Source organism: Dermacentor andersoni, chromosome 1, assembly GCF_023375885.2.
Source record: "Dermacentor andersoni chromosome 1, qqDerAnde1_hic_scaffold, whole genome shotgun sequence".
Classification (NCBI taxonomy): domain Eukaryota; kingdom Metazoa; phylum Arthropoda; class Arachnida; order Ixodida; family Ixodidae; genus Dermacentor; species Dermacentor andersoni.
The window spans coordinates 155,508,058-155,528,266 of NC_092814.1; the positions used below are offsets into that span (position 1 = coordinate 155,508,058).

General features: G+C 44.2%; 1 protein-coding gene across 1 annotated transcript in view; it reads left to right on the forward strand.

Moving 5' to 3' along the window:
* The window catches only part of LOC126532326 (uncharacterized), a 77,420-nt gene extending 57,891 nt beyond the window's left edge, over positions 1–19,529 (forward strand). Inside the window, exon 15 of the mRNA XM_072287805.1 lies at positions 12,691–19,529. Coding sequence (XP_072143906.1) covers positions 12,691–12,811 — 121 coding nt within the window. The 3' untranslated portion in view covers positions 12,812–19,529. The remainder of the gene's footprint in view (positions 1–12,690) is intronic.
* Positions 19,530–20,209: the final 680 nt, after the last annotated feature.

Here is a 20,209-nt window from a genome sequence, read left to right on the forward strand (position 1 = left end):
GAGCTCTATGACACCAAGTGGCTGCATCATGCAGGCCGTTCATGTTTGTGCCTCCTCTCATTCAATAAATCGCCCAGTTTCCATTTACCCGAAGACCAGACACACTAAAACATTTTAGTGTGGTAGTAATCCTCCGGGGTGAAGTGACGGCTGCAAATGCACAGGTGCTGGTGCCGATCAGATACTGACAGCCCGATGCGCTGCAGCCAACCTGCTCACATGTTGCCTTGCAGAGGGACACAATGTTGCAGCTTGACATGTCGCCGATCGCTAGATTTGCAGCCCACAATGTAACAAGGGCGATCCTTGGTGCTCACGAAAAGAAAGCTCGAGACCAACACTGATCGCGCAACTTACGTCAACACTGAGAATGTTGTAACACTAGCAGACGACACTTGCTGTGGGCCGGAAGTGTTCGAGTGTAGTGATAAATTGTTGTCTATTCTCTTTCCGTAATGTTTTTTAAAAAAGGGGGCAGCTGAAAACTCGGGGGTGTGGCACCGCTGCAATCAGTAGCAATGCACATTTTTATTACCTTATAACAAATTACATGCTTTACGCTGAGCGGTTTAAATGTGTCACTTAATGATCAGAAGGACCTACCCCCATGACTCAGTATATTTGTAAAAAATTTTCAAAATCGTTTCAGGGTCCCTTTAAGCTTTAGCTATTTTTATAGCCCTTATTATTATGCACTGAAGTAGACATACGGAGTGGCGGTTACAACCCCTTTTTCAATTTTTGTCTGCCATGTGTATGTATTGGATGCAGATGGTACCACAAACCAACTCCTCAAATAGCCATTCTACCCCCAAATGAATACCTAAAGGTTGGCATAATTAGGCACTTTACAGAAAAATACTCCATTTGCCCCCAAGTGGCTGCGAACATATGCTTTTTGTTTTGTGCATCTACAGTGCACCACTTCTTTCTTGGAGCTTGGTACAAGCTACAAAATATGATGCATCCAGGCATAAGTTTACTGGCAGAAAAATAGTCTGTGAATATAAAATGTAAACACTGGCCAGAGTGCATGAAGGTGGCCACTAAGTGTAATTTTTTGATGCTGGTTTATATCATGAAGCTTCAGAAAAAGAAAGAAAGAAACTAAATAAAGCTGTTTTTCTTGTCACTTATATGAGTGTTTATACTTTGTATGGGGCCGGAGCCTTGTCAAGTTGCAGTTAACGGCTTTTTCCTGTCACCCCCATATTTCTCGTGGAGAAATAAAAGTTCCTTTGATTGAAAAAAAAAAAAAAAATTATTGACTGATTTATTACAAGGGGTGTTTAAGTAGTAGGAAAAATAAATAAATCTGGTTCATATATTGAATTGAGTACTAAATATTTCTATACATCTAAAAGTCATAAGGAATGGATTGGATGGAGACAAATTGTCATACATTTATGTCCTGCAATGTGTATAATTTTTAGAACTGATAACCTGGGCGAGTAGACAGCATATAAATGAGAAAGAATGAAAAGATGATCGCATTCTGTGTGACCATACTATGATAATAACTAAACAAAGGAAGTAGGTGCTTTCCAATTCACATGGAGAGTTTGGGTCATTGTATTGTAATGCAAGGTTAAAAATAACTGTTGATGTGATTCAGCAGTGCTAGGTATAATACCAGAGCACTGCAGATCTTTTTAGTGATACAAAGATGGCGAAATTCACCAAGGAAAGAGAGAGAGAGAGAATTAAACTTTATTGTTAGACCAGGCTTCTTGAGCCCAAAGGTGGGTGGCCTCCTCAGTCCAGGTAGCCATGTCTCGCTGCCGCCGCCCGAGCCCTGTTCACCAACCGTAGCTGGCTGTCAGGGTCCTGCGTCACCAGCAGAGCCTCCCACTGGTCTTCCGATTCTTCCTCTATATCCGCTTCTTCCTGCATGTTATGACCTGGTGGTGATGATGACGGTGGTACCTCGCGGTTATTTCTGCACTCCAGCACCATATGGCGCAAGGTGTTGGGCGTGTCCGGCGGGCAGAACTTGCAGTCTCGCCCGTAGGTGCCCGGATACATGGCGTGCAACAGTGTTCCATGCGGGTATGTTCCAGCCTGGAGTCTTCTCCAGGTTACCACTTGCTCCCTACTCATAGTCTTATGCGCGGGTGGGTAGCGACGCCTCTGCTTCCTGTAGTGCGCCAGGATGTCCGAGTACTTCTTGGATATCCGTTCATCATCCTCGTCGCAGTCGTTGGTCCGTGTTCTCTGCGTGTCGGAGATGGCTCGGCGTGCATGATCTCGAGCCGCGGCGTTCGCCGCCTGGTTCCCCACGAGAGACTCGTGTCCCGGCGTTCAGAGGATTTGTGCTGTTTCTATCTCGGTGTTGGTCAAGACGTGAAGTGCTGCCTTTCCGATCCTTCCGTTCACGTACCTCCTGCATGCTTCTTGCGAGTCCGTCACCACGGTAACCAGGGTCTTCTTGCACGTTGCGATGGCCAGGGCTATGCCCAGCTCCTCCGCTGTGCCCGCATCCTTGGCACGTATGGATGTGGCTGTAAGTTGTTCACCCCTCTCGTCGACTACGCTGATTGCAAATCGGTCGTTTGTTCCGTACACAGCTGTGTCCGTATATCTCACATTTTCTTCTTTGCTGTTGGTGCGTTCCAGTATGTGCTTGAGCGCCTGTATTCTCACCTGTCTCCTTTCCTTGTCGTACTCGGGATGCATGTTTCTGGGAATGGTACTTATGTGTAGCTTGTCTCTGATATCGTGGGGAATACGCTGAGGTAGGTGCCTCTCATCCTCGACTTGGTAGCCCAGATCTTGGCGCAGGGCTCTTCCCGTTTTTGTTAACTTTAGTCGCTCCAGTTAGTTGACATTGTGTGCTTCCACGAGCTCTTCCCACGTGTTATGAACTCCCATTTTGAGTAGTTTCACTGTGGATGTGGAAGGGGACAGGCCCAACGCAATTTTGTAGGATTTTCTGATGAGGGCATTTACTTTGTCTCGTTGACTGTTCTTCATGTCTACGTATGGGGTCCTGTAGGTGACGATGCTCGTGAGCAGCGCTTGTATTATTCTCGTGCAGTCTTCCTCCTTGAGTCCATGCCTTTTGCTCGTCACTTTTTTGATAAGGTGGGTTATTTGTTGCATTGTTCTCTGAATTTTTTCCAACTCTGCTCCCCCGGCACCGTGCTTTTGAATCAGGAGTCCGAGGATGCGGAGCCTCGTTACCTGCGGAATCATGATGCCTCCCACCTTTACTTCCGGGTCTGGTATATTCTGCGGTTGTCGGCCTCTTGTGCGCTTTCTTAGCACCAAGAGCTCTGACTTTTCTGGTGCGCATGTCAGTCCACATGCTTCCAGGTACCTCTCCGTTGTGTCAACCGCTTCTTGCAGAGCGTCTTGCTGTTTACCTGTCGACCCTCCCGTAGTCCAGATGGTGAGGTCGTCAGCATATATTGCATGACCAATCCCTTCTATTTGCTTCATTTGTTTGGGTAGCGAGCTCATCGCTAGATTAAATAGCATCGGCGAAATGACAGAGCCTTGTGGCGTTCCCTTTCGTGGTATGTCGAATTTCTCAGAGCGCAAGTTGCCTATCCCCACTGTCGCTGTCCGTTCTTTCAGAAAAGCTTTGATGTAATTATATATATTTTTACCGCAGTTATATACGTTGAGGTGTTGCAGTATGGCTTCGTGTGACACGTTGTCGAAAGCCCCTTTCACGTCAAGTGCGAGGATGGCTCTTTTGCTGTGCGTGTCCAATTTGTCGATGACTTTTTCTTTGATCTGCAGTAGCACGTCTTGCGTGGACAGGTGAGCTCTAAATCCGAACATGGTGTTTGGGACGTGTCCGTTGTCTTCGAGATGTTCGATCATGCGGTTGTGCACCATGTGCTCATAGAGTTTTCCAGCACACGAGGTGAGGGATATAGGCCGAAGGTTCTGCACGCTGATGGGCTTGTTGAGTTTAGGTATCATGGTTACCTCGGCATGTTTCCATTCCGGTGGTACTTTACCGTGTTCCCAGCACTCGATGTATTTTAAGAGTGCGTCTACAGAGGGTCCGTCAAGGTTCCGGAGTGTCTTGTTGTTTATTCTGCCGTACCCCGGCGCCGTGTTGCGGGTGAGCTTGCTCAAGGCCCTCTCGATTTCTGCTTCTGTGAAGGGCCGATCCAGTTCTATATTTGGTTTGCCTCGATACTCGTCAAAGTGCGAATCGACAGTTATGTTCCGCTCTGTACCGAGGAACTTCTCCTTCACTTCTTTGATGATGTCTTCCTCTTTCCCCGGGTGGTTGTGTATAAGTCTCTGCACTTTCTGTTTTGCGGCGTTCTTGTTCTCCTTCTTTGATAGGAGTGTCTTGAGTACCGCCCAAGTGCGCTTGCTGCTTAAGGTCCCTTGAAGCTTGTTACATGTTTCGCGCCAGTTCTGTTTTTCAAGTTGTTCAGAGTACTCTTGCGTTTCCTTGATCAGCTTAGAGATTCGAATTTTGAGTTTCCGGTTGCATTTGTTACGCTGCCAGCGTTTCACGAGTCCCCTCCGCGCCTCCCACAGGTGGAGTAAGTGGGGGTCGACCATGGGGGTGACTTGCGACAGCTGGATTGTCTTCGTATGCTTCTCGGCTCTTTCCACGACTCCTCTGATCCATATTTCTATGTCGTCTATCGTCGTATTAATGGCGCTCTCGTCTTTGCGAAAGGCCTGCCAGTCCGTGATCTTGGCTTTTCCAATCTTCATCGTCGCTTTGTGGTGCGGGATGATCGTTTGCACTATATAATGGTCGCTACCCAGATTCTCGTCCATGCAGCTCCACTCATACTGTTTGAGTCCGTGTACAAATGTGAGGTTGGGGCTGGTGTTTCTAGATACACTGTTGCCGATGCGCATGGGTGTGTGCGGGTCGTTGAGTAGCGTGAGGAGGTGTTGTTGGGCTACGATGTGTACATCTTCTCCCTTTTTCTTTGAGGCCGCATATCCCCAGGCCACATGGGGAGCATTAAAATCACCGACTATCAGTCCATTATCCTTGCTCAGCTTCTTTACTTCTCGCATTAGCTTGTCTAGATCCTTTAGGTGGTCCTTTGGCGGGCTGTACACGTTTAACACAAAGAGGCTTTGCTGCTGTTTTTTCTCGGGTACGATTTCGACGAGGGTGTGTTCGATGCGGTGTTGGATGTCGTATCGTTGAGCGTTGATGGCCTTCTTGGTCAGGATTGCTGTCCTCGTCTTACCGTCGGTGACGTGAGTGAGGTAACCACTGACCTTGAAGTCTTCAGCTTCGGTTTCTTGTAAGGCTATAATGTCCGGGTTAAACTGCGTGCAGAATTTTACAAGGTTGCTTCTCTTACTTCGGATGGAATGACAGTTCCATTGCCAAATTTTGAGCCGTGGGTGTTGCTTGTAGTCATCTTTCTCTTTAGTTAGCCTCACCATCTTGTTCGCCTAGGGTCTGCATGATCTTGGCTTCTCTCGCAGGGTACTTAGGCTTCTTGCGTGTATTATCTCTTTCTTCTAGCATGTGGATGCGTTGACTGAAACTTTCTCCCGATTGAGTCATTTTGTTTTGTAGGGCCTGAATCTGGTTGTCCATTTCGCTCTTGAGAGATTGGAACCCAGTCTGTATCATCTGGGTTACCGTGTTTTGCATAACCTGTGTTACCGTGGACATTGTGGTTTCCATCATGGCGGTGACGCTGGCGTTGATGCGGTCTTCCAGTGTCTTGAGGTCATTCTGGGTTATCACCGCTTGGTTTGAAAGTGTTGCTGGCTTTGGTTGTGTTGCTGAGGATGGTGGTGGTGGGGATGAAGGTCGCGGTGGTGGTGTTTACGATTGCTGGCCCTTTTCTCTCCGTAGTTGTTCTATTTCTCGCATGAGGTATTCGACCTGTTTTTCAGTGCTAGCTTCCTTCTCTTGTGTCTTCTTCTTTTGCCGTTCTAGCTCTCGCTTCAATTCATCGTTCTGTCTTCGGAGAATCATTATCGTGTCCTCGTACCTCGAGTGTATTGTGGTTTGAACGCCATTATTTTCCCTCGACGTATGATTGTGCCCTGTGATGACATTGGCCTAGCTTACCTTGCGCTGGGTGTTGTCGTGTTCCACGCCCGTTGCCGGTATCCGGGGGATGCTCTGTTCTCTCTCCCTCGATCTCGATCTCGATCCCGACTTGGATCTCGATCTTTTTGTCGGTTCGGTCTCATTCGGTGACTGGCGATGGTGACATGGTCATCGTGTGCTCGTTGTCGTTGGTACTTACTACGCTGGCCTGGTACCAGAATCTTCTCTGTCTCGATCTTGACCGCTCCCTGACTCTCAACGGTGGCGGGGCCGGTTTCAGCTTCCTTCGACAGTCTCTACTCGCCGTTTCATGGGGCATTCCGCAGAGTTTACATTTCGGCTCGCATTGGTGGTTGTTTGGATCAGCGTTGTGTTCTCCGCAGTTGTCACATAGTTCGTCGTTTGGATTAGGGCAGACGTCTTGTCTGTGTCCTATCTCACCGCAAGATCTGCAGTACTGGACTGACTTTCTGTAGGATTTGCAGCGGGTGAGCGTACATCCAACTTTAACGTAGAACGGCACATGCTGGCCCTCGAAGGTGATCACTGCCGACGTCGATCTTCCCAGCATTCTAGCGTAGAGGATTTTGCAATTGTTGGTCGTTGCTAGTAGATCTACTAGCTGCTCGTCGGTGGTGCCTTCCTCTATTCCGTGAATCTTATTTATGGAAAGAACAAACCTGTATGTAACCTAAGGCCATAACTGCAGTTTACAGTACAGTGCACTCTCTTTAAATGGAACTTCAAGGGACCAGGGAAATTGGTTCCGTTTATCAAGAGTTCCATTTACTGAGAGACATTGCAGAGAGCACTGCATGAATACAAAACCAACCAACCACGAGGATGGCATTCCGTTTAAGCGGCAGTTCCATTTAAATGATTTCAATTTATCGATATTCCACTGTACTAACAAAATAACAGCCCCACATACTTGCACAGTGAACTGCCTATGAAGAGCAACGCTACCACCTGCAGCAGAATTGTTTAATATGTACATAGAGGTTACAAGAGGGGCCTGATATTTTTGGTTGAGTTGGCACAACTATTATATACTTGAAGTAGCCAGCACAAAGCTGCAAACTGCAAATCCTCTCTTTAAAGCCCTCATTAGCTGTATTTATTTCACAGTATTCGGCTGTAATAAACAGCAAACTCTCAAGTGCCAATTGAAATAAACAGCAAGAGTATCCAAATTTGAACAAAAAGAATTGTTCTATTTGTATTTGTAACTTCAAATATTCATTTGCACACCCCTGTGTCAGATATACCCACACATTTAGTTACAGAATGATGCAGCAACTATAACACTCGCATACGACATTATTCAAGCTTCACATAATTGCAAAGGTAACGCATTGATGTGGATGAAAACTACTTCTTTCGTGTCACAGCATTTGCATCATGAACTGTTTTCTTTTAGAAAGAAAAGAAGAAAAAACATCCGCTTGTTTAAGCTCTACATGTGACACGGTCATGGTGCCAGCTATTGAGCGCCATACCTGGCGCTGCCTGTAGCCAGTGAACCATGCAACCACTCCATATTGTGCCTTTGTTGCAGGTGTTACAAAAACAGTAAAGTTATGCTCAGACACATCGACTCTTGGTAGTTCCCATTGTCATCTTGTTTACCATCATTAGAAGCAGTTTTCAGAGTATTTCCCTTACTTCTGCCTCAGCACCAAATGCGAACACTCTAAGTGGTCACCGACACCATTGCTGCAAACATTCCCTACAAGGGCACCCTGAGCAATGCTATAATCCATGCTGCACTGTTGCAGGTGCTCACGCCCTGCTTCAAAGTTCTAGGGAGACCGGCACCATGTGCTTTCTGCACCTGCTTGCAACAGTCCAAAAACCAGTTGTTCGGGCTCTACAACATTGCCAGCTTTTGTGGCCATATGCTAATTTGGCAGGTGGATGGAACGTGGATTTACTGCTCATGTGCTGCTGGCACAGGAAAAAAAATATCACTGAAGCTTGATTTTGTGTGGTTGTGCTGCATGTTTCCTCAGCATGCCAATAAGTGCCACAGCTGGATTACCGTATGAAGTTCTAGTGAAAGAATAAAGCTGTGAAACGTCGCTGACTTTCTTGAACGGGGAAGGAAAAAAAAAAAAAGAAGTTGACATCGCAGTTTAATAACCATTGTGGATGAGGCAATTCTTCAAGCAAGGATGGACAGACTGTGACTTGTGCTCTGGCAACAACTCCACTCATCTACTCCCATATAACCAGGCCTGCTAATTAACCCTTTCCCTACCGCAAAAAAAGAAAAGAAAAAGAAAATTATGCCAAATTTACCAAAAAAATTTTTTCACTCAATTTGTAGAGCTTGTTTTTCTGAATAAAACGGGATGATTATTTCAATTCAATGAGGTTCCTTTATTTCACAAGTTGCGTAGTAAGATAGGTTGAAGAAAGCTTCACTGCGTGGCCCTGGTGTCTTACAAAAAAGTGTTTTGCAGGGCTCAATACATTATGAAAGGAGACTACGAATTAAGAATAAGCTAAACGTTGCAAAAACATGCACATGAGTAGTGGCTACTTTTACGCAGCTTCTAAAGCAGTTAGTAGGCTGTCTTATTACGGTAGACTCACAGGTCCTCTTGGCCATCCATAGAATAGTCGTCATCAGACTCCTCAGATGAGAACATGTCACTTTCCGTTTCCGAGCAAAACTCTACAGAGCTGTGGTCTAATGAGAAGTTGTCAAAATACTTTTTTTACGCACGCTTTCATTGCTTCGCTTCGAGGAGGCAGCCATGCTTTATGCGGGAGTGTCAGAGGCAGCAATATAATGAAAGGCGAGACACAAATGGCACAACATGGACAAGTGTGGCCATCTAGTGTCAGGAATTGCAACTAGACAAACTTTTGTTTATGACAACTATAGTCATCATTGGTTATATTGGTACAAAATTTCATGATGGCTATACTCGTCAAAAGGAGGTAGAGGGCTAAAGAGTAGTACATTACTTGTCTGCCCATGCAAATGTTTTTCTGCTTGAATTGTGATGTGTGAGAAATTGAATGAGAGTGCATGCTTTTAAAGGCACACCATGACATACACAAGCAAGTTAATCGGTCACTTGTATAATATGGTTTATTATGCACGGTAATTATGGAGATTTTTACCAAGTGAGGCTGGTTGTACAGTCACATGAAGCATAGCTCAGCAAGTTTGCAGTTTTCTTGTTCCCATTCATGAGAAAAGCCATTAATAATACCAATACAGTTAAGATTCTATACAGAAGTAAATACATGCAGCAAAGTGTGCACCAAGCATGCACTGAACTTTCATTGCCTTTTCCTTGGCCTATGAAGCCACTTTACAAAATAAAAAGGTGATAAAAACACCAGTAAAGAAAAATAATTTGAGTTTGTAAATACTGCTAAATTTTCTGCAAACTTTTCTTGAACAGTCTGGAAACAGCTTGTAAACAAAGCTTAGTGTTCCAACACTTTTACCATGCCATAAGTACAAAAAAGCTAGCTAAATGTTGAATACATAACTATATACCAGGCGTTTCAGTGACAACTATCTGCAGTTTAATAATTAAATACTATATAGAATTTGAGACAAGCTTTTCTTTATTTCAGTGCATACGTTGCAATTGCAGAATTGAAGATGACCAGTTGGAACTCTGCTAGAACCGAAATTGAGTATCATACTGTATTTCCACATAGCCTTCCTTAGGCACTGTGGGACAAAACTATATAAACTTTTTTTTTGGGGGGGGGAGTAACTAAGGTCTGTAAACTGGTGTCAAGTTATAGGTGCCGCTGTTAATTTCAAAGTTACTTATTAAATTTAGCTCACAGGTTGTTAGCTGTTATTGCACAATTCCTGTTTTCTGCCAGTGATGTGCATTTTGACCAGGATACATATTTTCCTGTATCCCCTATATTTAATAACTGGAGTGGTTATCTCTTAGGGCTCTGGACATATATCTTTAGTCATTCAGGGCATGCATTGTCCTAGTCTGTGTGCAGCCTTATGATATGGGCTCCAACCACAATAACTGAACCCTGAATAAATGTTTCTCTCTCTCTCTCATGTAAAAATTCCACGACCCACACGGCATGGCCTGCTATGTATTGCATCCCGAACACTCAATTGCATCAGCATGTCTATCTAACTTAACAGAGCTTTAGAGTGGAGGGGAATGCAACATAAGGTGGCTCACTCAGATTTGGCCATATACCAAGCACGCTGTAGACTTTTTATGCAAGGCTGTAGTGTAATGTCATGACCATGGTGTTGAACCGAAATAAATACTGGTTCGGTTCAGGTTCAACATGGTCTGATTTCGTTCCAGTTTTGGAGAAGTAAAAAGTCATAATGGTATGCAAGCTGGTTTGCAAGAATCAACCAGTTTGCGAACCGGTTCAGCACAGTAAATTTTATCTTGCCCTATGGCAACATGTTGCACAGTACTATCAACTTATCCACATGGCGCATGCACAAGTTTTGTCAGGAGCTGGAAGAAGTGGGGTCCCTCGCACATGGGAGACAGCAATCAATGTTTTTACATGAATATCAATGAAGCTTAATGTTATACAGCTACAGCAGGCACACAGGTAAAGATAGCCATCACAACGACGACGAGGGGGGTGGCCCTGGCCTTGAGGATGCAGCATAGATTTGGGCGTTGAGATGGTGACAATGCAAACAGCAGCCGCGTAGTTCCATGCTGGAATTTTTTTTATTAATGTCAAATTAAAGGGGCCCCGAACCACTTTTTATCGAAGTGCAGAAGGGCATTTGAAGTGGAAATAGGCAATTTCAGAAATACTTTGCCACAAAAAGTACTTCAATGCATTTAGCAGAAGCTGAGTTATTGGCAATCAAGCATGGTATCCACTGTGCTCTCGTTCCTTCTTCAATGCTTTGCACTGTGAAGGCTACAGCGTAGTGGGGCGTGCCCACAACGCCTCACCTTCTAAATATCACCGTGGCATGCAGTTCAAATTTCATTTTGGATGCTAACGTAGATGCCACTACTTCTGCCTTTGGCGCCTATGATGCACTTAACAAAACCGAAATGCGGTTGTCCTCAGTGAGCCATAGTGCGCTTAGCCAGCGGACTCATGGCGGTAACCCACGGCGGCCATGTTGTCTATGCCATGTAGCCAACCTCAGCTTGATGACAGCTATCGGCTAATAGCAGCCGTCTAAGGGAATGACGAAATAGTGTGTCCAATGATGAAATAGTGCATCTAGAAGAGAGTGAGGACAGGGCCTTTTGTTGAAAAGAGAGCGTTTGAGAGAAAAGTGACTTCGCGATCCACTTGCAAGCTCCACGCACTGCGTACGACAGCAAAACTTGGCTGAGATGTTCACAGCAGCGTATGCTACCCGCAGACTATGTTACTTTCCCAAGCCCGAGGGGTGGTTCAGGGCCCCTTTAAAGACAGACTTCATTATTGAGAATGCCTGTGTCTGCATGGGGTGGAGTTTCCTTGCCTTGACAACAACATAATCAGTTCATTTTTCTTTTGCTTCAAGTAGTTACTACTGGAATGTTGAGTGAACTGTGGCATTTGATCTGTGGTGTCAGTTACAGCGCAGAATCACATTGTATTACATAAATTACAAATTCAAACTTCTAGTCTGTAGCAAAGAAGCAATTGACATTTTGCTCAGTTTTCTGCTTGTTTAAAAAAGTAAAAGCAGGTGAGAACATTGATGCTTTTGTACAATGAACAAGGAGAGTTTTGAACAAGGAGAGTTTGTGCAGACGATGATCTTTCTTATGCCACTGCACGTAGGCAGTCTTGCACTGACTCAGTGCGGACAATCCGAATCATGCACATTGTGCCCCATGATTGATTCGTGGAAATCGAAGAGCATTGTACTCTCCTTGGAGGCACCAAACATGTGTTCAACCATTGCATGCAACAAAAGCAGATTTCCCATGCCGTTTATAGCCATTTTTACCACACACTAAGAAGATAATGTGCAGTTTTACTGTTACATGAAGCCATGCTCATGAACTTCCTGGTTTTCCTATTTTCCCTTCTCAAGGACACCGTGTTTTTTGTTCTCCATGTATTTATCTAGTAATAGTAGCAAGCTTACCTAATGGCTGGAATAGGAGCTTCAACACAAACGGTGATTCTGCAGGGCCCCTAAAATAATGTTTCAGCTATATGAAACACAGCTGGCATAGCCAAGTTCAAAAGTGCAAGTGTCTGTGCCTTAGGTGGCTGTATAGTTACCAGCACATACCTATAGTCTACCCCAGTCTCGTGCACAACTCGAGAGTTTTAACAATCTACTATTGGAGTGTGCTGAAAAGAAGTAATTAATTCAAAGAATTGTTCATGTATTGAGCACTTGTTTTCAGCCATACGTTTGAGCCGTTTCCTGTTGAACAAGTAACTGTTATTTTTTGTGGTTCAGGTACTTTCCAAGATAATCGGTTCCAGTTCAGTTCTGACTAAAATTCTGGTTTAGGCTCGAGTTTGACACCCGGGTCGTGTTGTTCACAGCTGAACCATAGAAACCTTTTCTTACGGAATTTACTGAATGCATGTATTTACTGTGAATTCTTCGTAAGTAATAATTCACACTGATGTAAATGTGCAACTTGGCTGTTGTGTGCATGGTACTCTACAGTGAAATGTCCTGCATGTTCTTCCAGCTTATTTAGATGACACCTGCTTCTCCCTTTCAGGAAGCTGGAGAGAGAGCTCGAGCAACTGTGGCAGGTACTTGCCCACGAGACTGAACTTAAGGCATTGCCAGGCGACACAGCACAAGCTTTTGCTCTTCACCAGCTTGCATCACAAAATTAGCCCTGTGCCAACCGCGGTAGAAAGAAAATGATACAGTATGGACCTTGTTCACAACTTTGTTGTCTTGTCATGTGCTTTAATATTAAGCACTGAATGGTAAGCAACGATTTTATCTGTTGCTTACTAAAAAACATAACTGTTGATTTGCGACTGAAACTACTTAAGGCAGCCGACATGGTTGCAACTATGTGCGTACTGGCAATGTTAAATGTAGAATTGCGTCTTGCGTACAGCTTGCTTTATGTCAGCCAAATGGGCATCTTGACATTTTTGCAAGGTGCAATGAACCAGGACTTGACCAAGGAAAGCTAATAGTGAAAAACAACATAGACCAAGGAAGGAACCTTCCAACCTTTATTAGATGGACTACAGACCAAGATTGCATGGATGAGCCTGTGCAGACATGTAGATTCTAGTGCCTGTGTATACTCCTATAGGAAGCAGAGTTGTGCAAAGGTCTGCCATATTTAGATCTATTGTGAGGGAAAGGCACTGCTTTGGCTTGCAGGAGCCAGTTAAGTGCTGCCAAAACACACTTTGGCACTTTATTGTGTGTTGATACAATTATAATGAACACATTTCACTTATTGATTGTACATATGACTTTGCCACATTGACACAGTGTTTGAAAAGAGTAATGTGCATGAAATGCACTACATAGGTAATTGTTGTGGAAGCAACGGTGTCCACCTGGCAACAGATGGTGTGAGTACATTGGCCATGCCTCTCTGTTGATGGCGGCATACCTTGACTTATTTTGAACAAGGCAAATACTGTTACAAAATCAAAAATAAATTAGATAAAGCATGCTTGCAATAACCACCTCTGTGTTCATTTTCAGCTAACAATGTGTGTTCCGTCTTGATAACGATGTCACACGTAGTTATAATTTGGCAAAGAGCACCAATGACTTTGAATACTAAAGGCAGAAATAATTGTGACATATGTGTATGATGGAACAGTAAACATGTGCTGGTACTCTTGGAAGTGCTGAAACCAGCTCAGCACAGGTGTTGCTGCCATTGTGTTGGCTTCCCTGATGAATCATGACACAAGTGGCTCAAAGAAAATGCTGAACTCTGCTCTCTATGGGAGTGTGTATAGGAACACTAATACACTTCACGCAAAGCGATGTGCCTAAAGCTGTGCAAGAAAACAAAGCATAATTTAACAGATAACATGTCAACCTGACCATGCCGAACAGAGTAGCCAACTGTCTAGAGAGTTGCTCCTCTTTGTGACAGTGTCTCCATGACAAAGTACCTTTACAAGTTTTTCTGCTCTTCAATGTTGTATGTACATCACTCATTTAATCATGAACCTCTGTTGATACAGTCGACTTCCGTTAATTCGACCCTGACGGACCGACGAAATTAATCAACTTATCTGGCAGGTCGAATTACACAAGATGCCGAAAAATACTTTAAAACACCACGATTCATTTTGTCCGACTCTAATATACGCCCACGAATCAAACGCACGCCCACGTTCGATTTGTACAAAGTAGAAAACTAACGTAGATCTAGCAGTCATCATCATGTTCCCGTGCTCCAGCGCGTGTGTGTCGTGCTGTGAGGTTACAATAATAATAAAATAAAAAGCTTCTTCGGCTCCTGCCATCGGTCCGAACAGTTCTCAGGTTCTTCGCTCGTTGACTCACGCATTGTTGTAGTGACCCTAACCTCAGCCCTTATTGTAGAAATAACATTAAAGCTCCTAAACAAAGTAGAACTCTCACACGCACCTGTTTTTTTTTTTTTTTTTTTAAGGAAGATAGTTGAGGGCCTAATGCGTGTTGCACAACGACGGCCAGTTTTCTAAAGTCAGCTTTGCTGCAATACATTTGGATTATGCGGTAAAGCATATGAACGCCGCGAAGCACTGGTATTCTCCCCGATTGCACTGCGCAGGCAATCATCGGCCCAATCTTTTTGAAAGAAAAAAAGGCACGTGTTAGGATAGAGTAAATACTGTAATCAGACATTGTGAGCTACCGTTATTGCTTAAAAATCTTCCTAGGGCAGGCCAAAAATAGGCGTTCTCGACAGGATAATGACGTTAAGTGGCGCAGTGCGAAGCAGAACAGAGGGACACAGAAAGGGCGTGCAATGCATTCACTGACCCTTAAGCTCTATTGGGACACACTGCCACTAAAATGGTTGCTATTGGAGTCACCGTAGGAGTCAGACGTGCGCGTGCCGACTGTCAAATTCGAGTTATCCAGCGAAAGCCAATTTTAGGATCGAAATAAGGAAAGTTCAAGTCCATAGAAATGCATAGGCGCCAGCCAGGATCGAATTAGCCGGAGTCGAATTAAAGGAAGTCTAATGTATTACTGAATTCGGTTTTAACATAGTTCAGAAAGAGACAGAAAATTATAATACTTGGAATTTTTCTAATCTTAAAGAGAATACTTTAAAAAAAGTGACCTTATTTTTAATAGGGCACAGCATGTGTTATTTGAAGCGCAGTTAATTGAAAACATGTTTTCTTGCGATACTCCAGCTGCATCGGTGTCATTTCTCAGCTTTGGGCAGCTAAAGAATAAAACTAATGGTGTTCGATCCCCTCCCATTTCCCACCTGAAGCTTGTCTCTGGGTTAGTCTTTTAATGTTGAATGTAGCATGATGTCCCGAAGAGCAGTAGAAGCGGCGGAATGCAAGCTGCACATGCAATGAATGCTGCAACTCAATGCCAGAAGTGCCAAGACGTGGCAGTACAGGAACATGAGGCTGAGACAAAGCAAGGATGCTGACCAAGACCTAGCTCTCTTTGGGAGCAGGAGGCGGACGCACATTATGCCCTGTTTAGGGATGCTGCAGTGCATTTGAAAAAACAAGCCTTACTTTGTGTAATATTCCAATACCTTGCTGTCGCCATCATCTTGCGAAACTGCAATGTTTTTAAATTGTCCAGTAAGGAGTAATATATGATGTCATGGGTGCGCTCAACCCTTAACATATGTTGTGTCTGGCATCATGTTTTCCCTCATATTTTTTAACAAATATGTTTTTTACTGCATTAGACCTCTTTGGCTATGCAACAGCATTTACTTTTTCTAGCAGCGGTCTGCAAAATCACATGTAGACAGTGAGCAACCTTTCAACTTTGAGTGTGCATTCATGCGAAGTCCTCGTTTTGCAACCTCATTCACTGCAGCATCTCTCAAAGCGGTTATATGTTGCTTTACGACCCCATCAATCAATCAAATTAATCGTACTTCTTACTGTTATAACTTTGCTACCTATGTAGCTTTTCACTATTTTGACATCCAGTTTTATGGCTATTTTCACTATTTTAACGTATAGTTTTATGGCTCATGCATACAACAGTTTCATTTACCTTGAGCATAGTGCCACCTTCATATTTCTTGATATGGCCATAACTGTAAGAAGTAAAAAAAGTTACTTTTGATTTGGGAAGTTTAATGTCCTAAAGCTGTACCATGGGCCGAAATGCTTCTAAAGGTGGGGCACCGGGTCAGTTTCGACTGCCTTGAGTTCTGTACTGTGCCAGCTTTCATTCAAGCAGTACAGTAGCAATACAAAAAATCGTATGCCAATTTGACAACTGATACATCAAAGACAGCGTTAAGTGAGTTCGTACACTGCTCGAAAGTACTAGGGGTCTGTTTACTGACTCACAGCCTCGCCGCGGCCAAGTGCAGTCCTGGCTGGCAGTTCTCGGAGAAGCCCCCCGCAGCATTGCGTTGCAGCACCACAACATCGGCTTTCACTGCCGCAGCTGTACAATCTCCTAGTTTACCTCCAACGTCGAGCTGGTATAATGTGATGTTAGAAACTAATATTATGGATGAGTGATTACAAAAAAGAAATCACTGACGATTACGACATTTCCTAATGCGAAATTTGAGTGCAGCTCTATACGAGCTTTAATTACGTGATATATTGGCAGGCGCGGACAGTTTGCCTTGTGCGGCACATTGCAAATGGAGTGAAGTGGGACGTGACTGCCTCACTAATCTGGAGACAGTGCGATTCACAGCAACTGCTGCCAACAGACCTCCCAGACGATACGCGCTACTCTGGCGCAATCTCGTAGCCATCATCGCCGCACCATGCTTTTCTTCTCACTCTTTCTCCATGCCCTCCTTTGCTTTCTGCCTGATGGTTCTGCTTCACCCTCCTCCTCCACTTTCCTCCCCGCGTCTTTTATCCCCCGCTGCGCTCTGCGTTCACTTTCATCTTTCGCTGTGCTTGTTCGTTAGGTTACGCTGCCACCGCCGCTTGCCACAGAAACGGGTGCCTAAGAGCTGCATTGTAAAAGAATGCCCATATAAGTTGCCTATTCGAATACAGTAGACCCTAGTTGATACGATCTCCCGGCGCCAACATTCGTGATCGAGAACAAGAGATTACTCAATACAGTTACACATTCTTTACCGGTTAATGTGTTCCCAAAAAACAATCTCTCGGCACCAATGTTCATTCAGTACATCACCAAACTGCCAGCATGCACTCAGTTTCCTCTTCTGGTACCAGCAAATGTCCTCGCGGGTCATCACACGTCGTATTCGCAGCTATCGCTGCCAAACCCTATTGCGATAAGCATCTTCACCTATGTGTTTCACAGCTCATGTGGCGTAGTGCCGTTGGAAGCGTATTGCACACCTTTAATAGGTGATAGCTGAAATGTCGCCATTCGCAAAGTGAGCATCATGTTTCGCTCTGGCAGCATTGTATTCCAGCATTGCACACCGATTTTGTTTTAGTTTATGCTGTCAAAAGATACAGAATAGGAAACAAAGCGCTTCTCCGACCGCCCAGGCCCTGACAACTCAGCGTGTGTTGGTGTCTCGTGACGCAACGATTTTTGCCGAGTGGGCACGCCAAAACTTCCCACCAAAGCAGCTACTGACCCAGTTCGAATATGAGGGGCGTAAACGCAAGATAGACGAAGTAGCAAAAACGACATGCATCTCCAGCTGCTTGGTGCGTGTCTATTCGCGGAATGCTTCAAATTCTGGAGATGTAAAGTACAATTGAGTATGCCACATTTTTTTTAGTGACTTCGGGTTGTAAGTTTTCCCCCAAAACAAATTAACGAGCTTTTGCTGTATATGCAAGATAACTTATTTTATAACCATCGATCATTGCATTTCAAAGAAAATTCAGGGCTCTGAGACATGTTGCGTTTATATTTGATATCGACCATGCAGTCACATGCTGGCCTTTGGCACACGAAAACACTTGCAGAACTCCCTTTAACAGCTTTGCCCTAAAGTTACGTATTTATATACACCTCTAATCAACGAGTTTTCTCAAATAGAAACGGCCGAGAAGCTGGGCCCTATTGGTTTGTTTTCCATTTAATAAATGTTGGAAACTTGTGCTGCTCCTTCCTATATATGCTCTGAACGAGAAAGAGAACTGAAGGAAAGCATAGGAGAAATTATTTAATATTCATGCACACAGTTTTGACTCCGTCCGAACTGTGTGCGTGAATTTGCGAGGTGTAGAAATGATCCAGAGGGAAATGCAAGTGGATGAAAAAACAATCTCTCACTGTTTATGCAGTTATCTTTCTGCACTCTTAAAACACTTGCACCCTTTGGGGTGTATATTTGTCCCACAACAATAATCGTCATCTGCCTTGCTTGCGTTTCCTTTCTTGAAAACTCGGCGCTCGCTAGTTTCCTGTTGAGAATGCTGTGTCATGCTGAGAACACACAAGCCATTCGCGACTTGGAAGTACTGGGCTTGCAGCATTAAAGAAAGGAAATACGGGCAAGACAGATGACGATTATCGTTGTGGGACAAGATAACCCCAAAGGGTGTAAATTTTTTTAAGAGTGTGGATAGATGCAGTTATCAGTTCTTACGATGGAGCGAAAGAAAAAAGGAAATGATGTTGCAGTTTGTAAATAAAAGGTTCTGTAAGGTTAGAGCCAAATAGGCACTTGGGGTAGTGTTAACATTTACCGTGTACAGCATTGCCGAGCAACCACTTCAATCAAGGAGCAAGTTGGCACTTGTCTTAAGCGCTAACCTACACACCGGCATCGGCGTCGGTTCGCGTCTGACAGAAGCGGGATAATTCAGCTGGCTGCATCCACGGTGGCTGACAGGTGAACAAAGGCTAGACTCGGGGGTGCGACCAAGAGGGAATGTAAGTTTTACAAGAAGAAAAAGGGGGTTCACGAGCCATTGTCAATAGAGTGAGATTCTAGAAACTTGCAGGGTACCCCCCTTTTGTTCAAAGGCCAGTGTAGTGGAGTTGCTGAAATGGGCACACAGCATGCCATCACCTTCCCCAACCAGCCAGTCTCGTACGCTGATATCTGGCAGGGACGTGGGCACCTCTGCGTGAATCCCCTCTTTAGATGAGGGAGGGAAGAACTTTCATTGTACAAACTCATTCAGTTCCAGAGGCCTTTTGCCCAGAAATCGTGGTCATGTTTTCCACAATTGGACGCAAGCCGATGCTTACGTTGGGGCGTATGTGTGGTTAGCGCTTTAGCAATCTTGCAGTGCAGCTTACTGCAACTTGCTTTTTTCTTTTATGCTCTACAGCAAGAAAGCCATGGACTGTGTTCATTTTCTCAAGTTGTATTTGTGACATCCCATTCCCCACCCATTAAGACAACTTGAGATGGAAGTTCAATGAACACTTCTTGAAAGTGATGTGAACTCGGTGACTTTATTTTTTACTTGTTCAAATGAACTATAAATAAACTGATTCTTCCTCTCACCTGGATTCCTGTGTCCAAGCTGTGTTGAATGGATCTTTGGCACTTATAGCAACGCATTTTCAGGTAGCTAATAAGAGCCAAGTGTTATTATGTGCTTCTACAGTTTAGCCTCGTTATAACAAAGTCGCATCTGACACTAAAGATACCTTTATTATAAGCATGTATTCGAAACATACTGATATTGGCGAGGAACATTTTAGATTTATCTCAGATCCGATCATTTATGTTGAGGTTAACTGTATTAACACTTGAACCTTTTCCAGTACACATTTTCATTTCTGCAACACCAACATTTTTGCAGTTATTTACTTTCTACAAAGTTCTGTTCGTGGTACTTTTTTGTGGAGAACACAATGGTACACACGCAGTGCTTGTGGTAGATAGTGCTCGCAAAACCAATGTTTAATGTAGGACAAAATTGCGCTGGATAGGATACAGTATGGATGGTTTTCCAAACCAGTTTTATATTCTTGAAAAGTGCAATATCTTATTGCACTGAATCACAATAGTGTGGTGCCACAACCCTGGTAGCAACTATAGTACGAGCAGTTCAGGTAGAGTGAACTAGACAATGGCCAAGTGGGCCAAATGGCGCTCTCCCGTTGAGGCGCCACGTGTGGAAAAATTATGCAAGGGCGCTGTGAGCGAACTGGATTAGGACGGAGACGCGCTTCATGGCAAATTC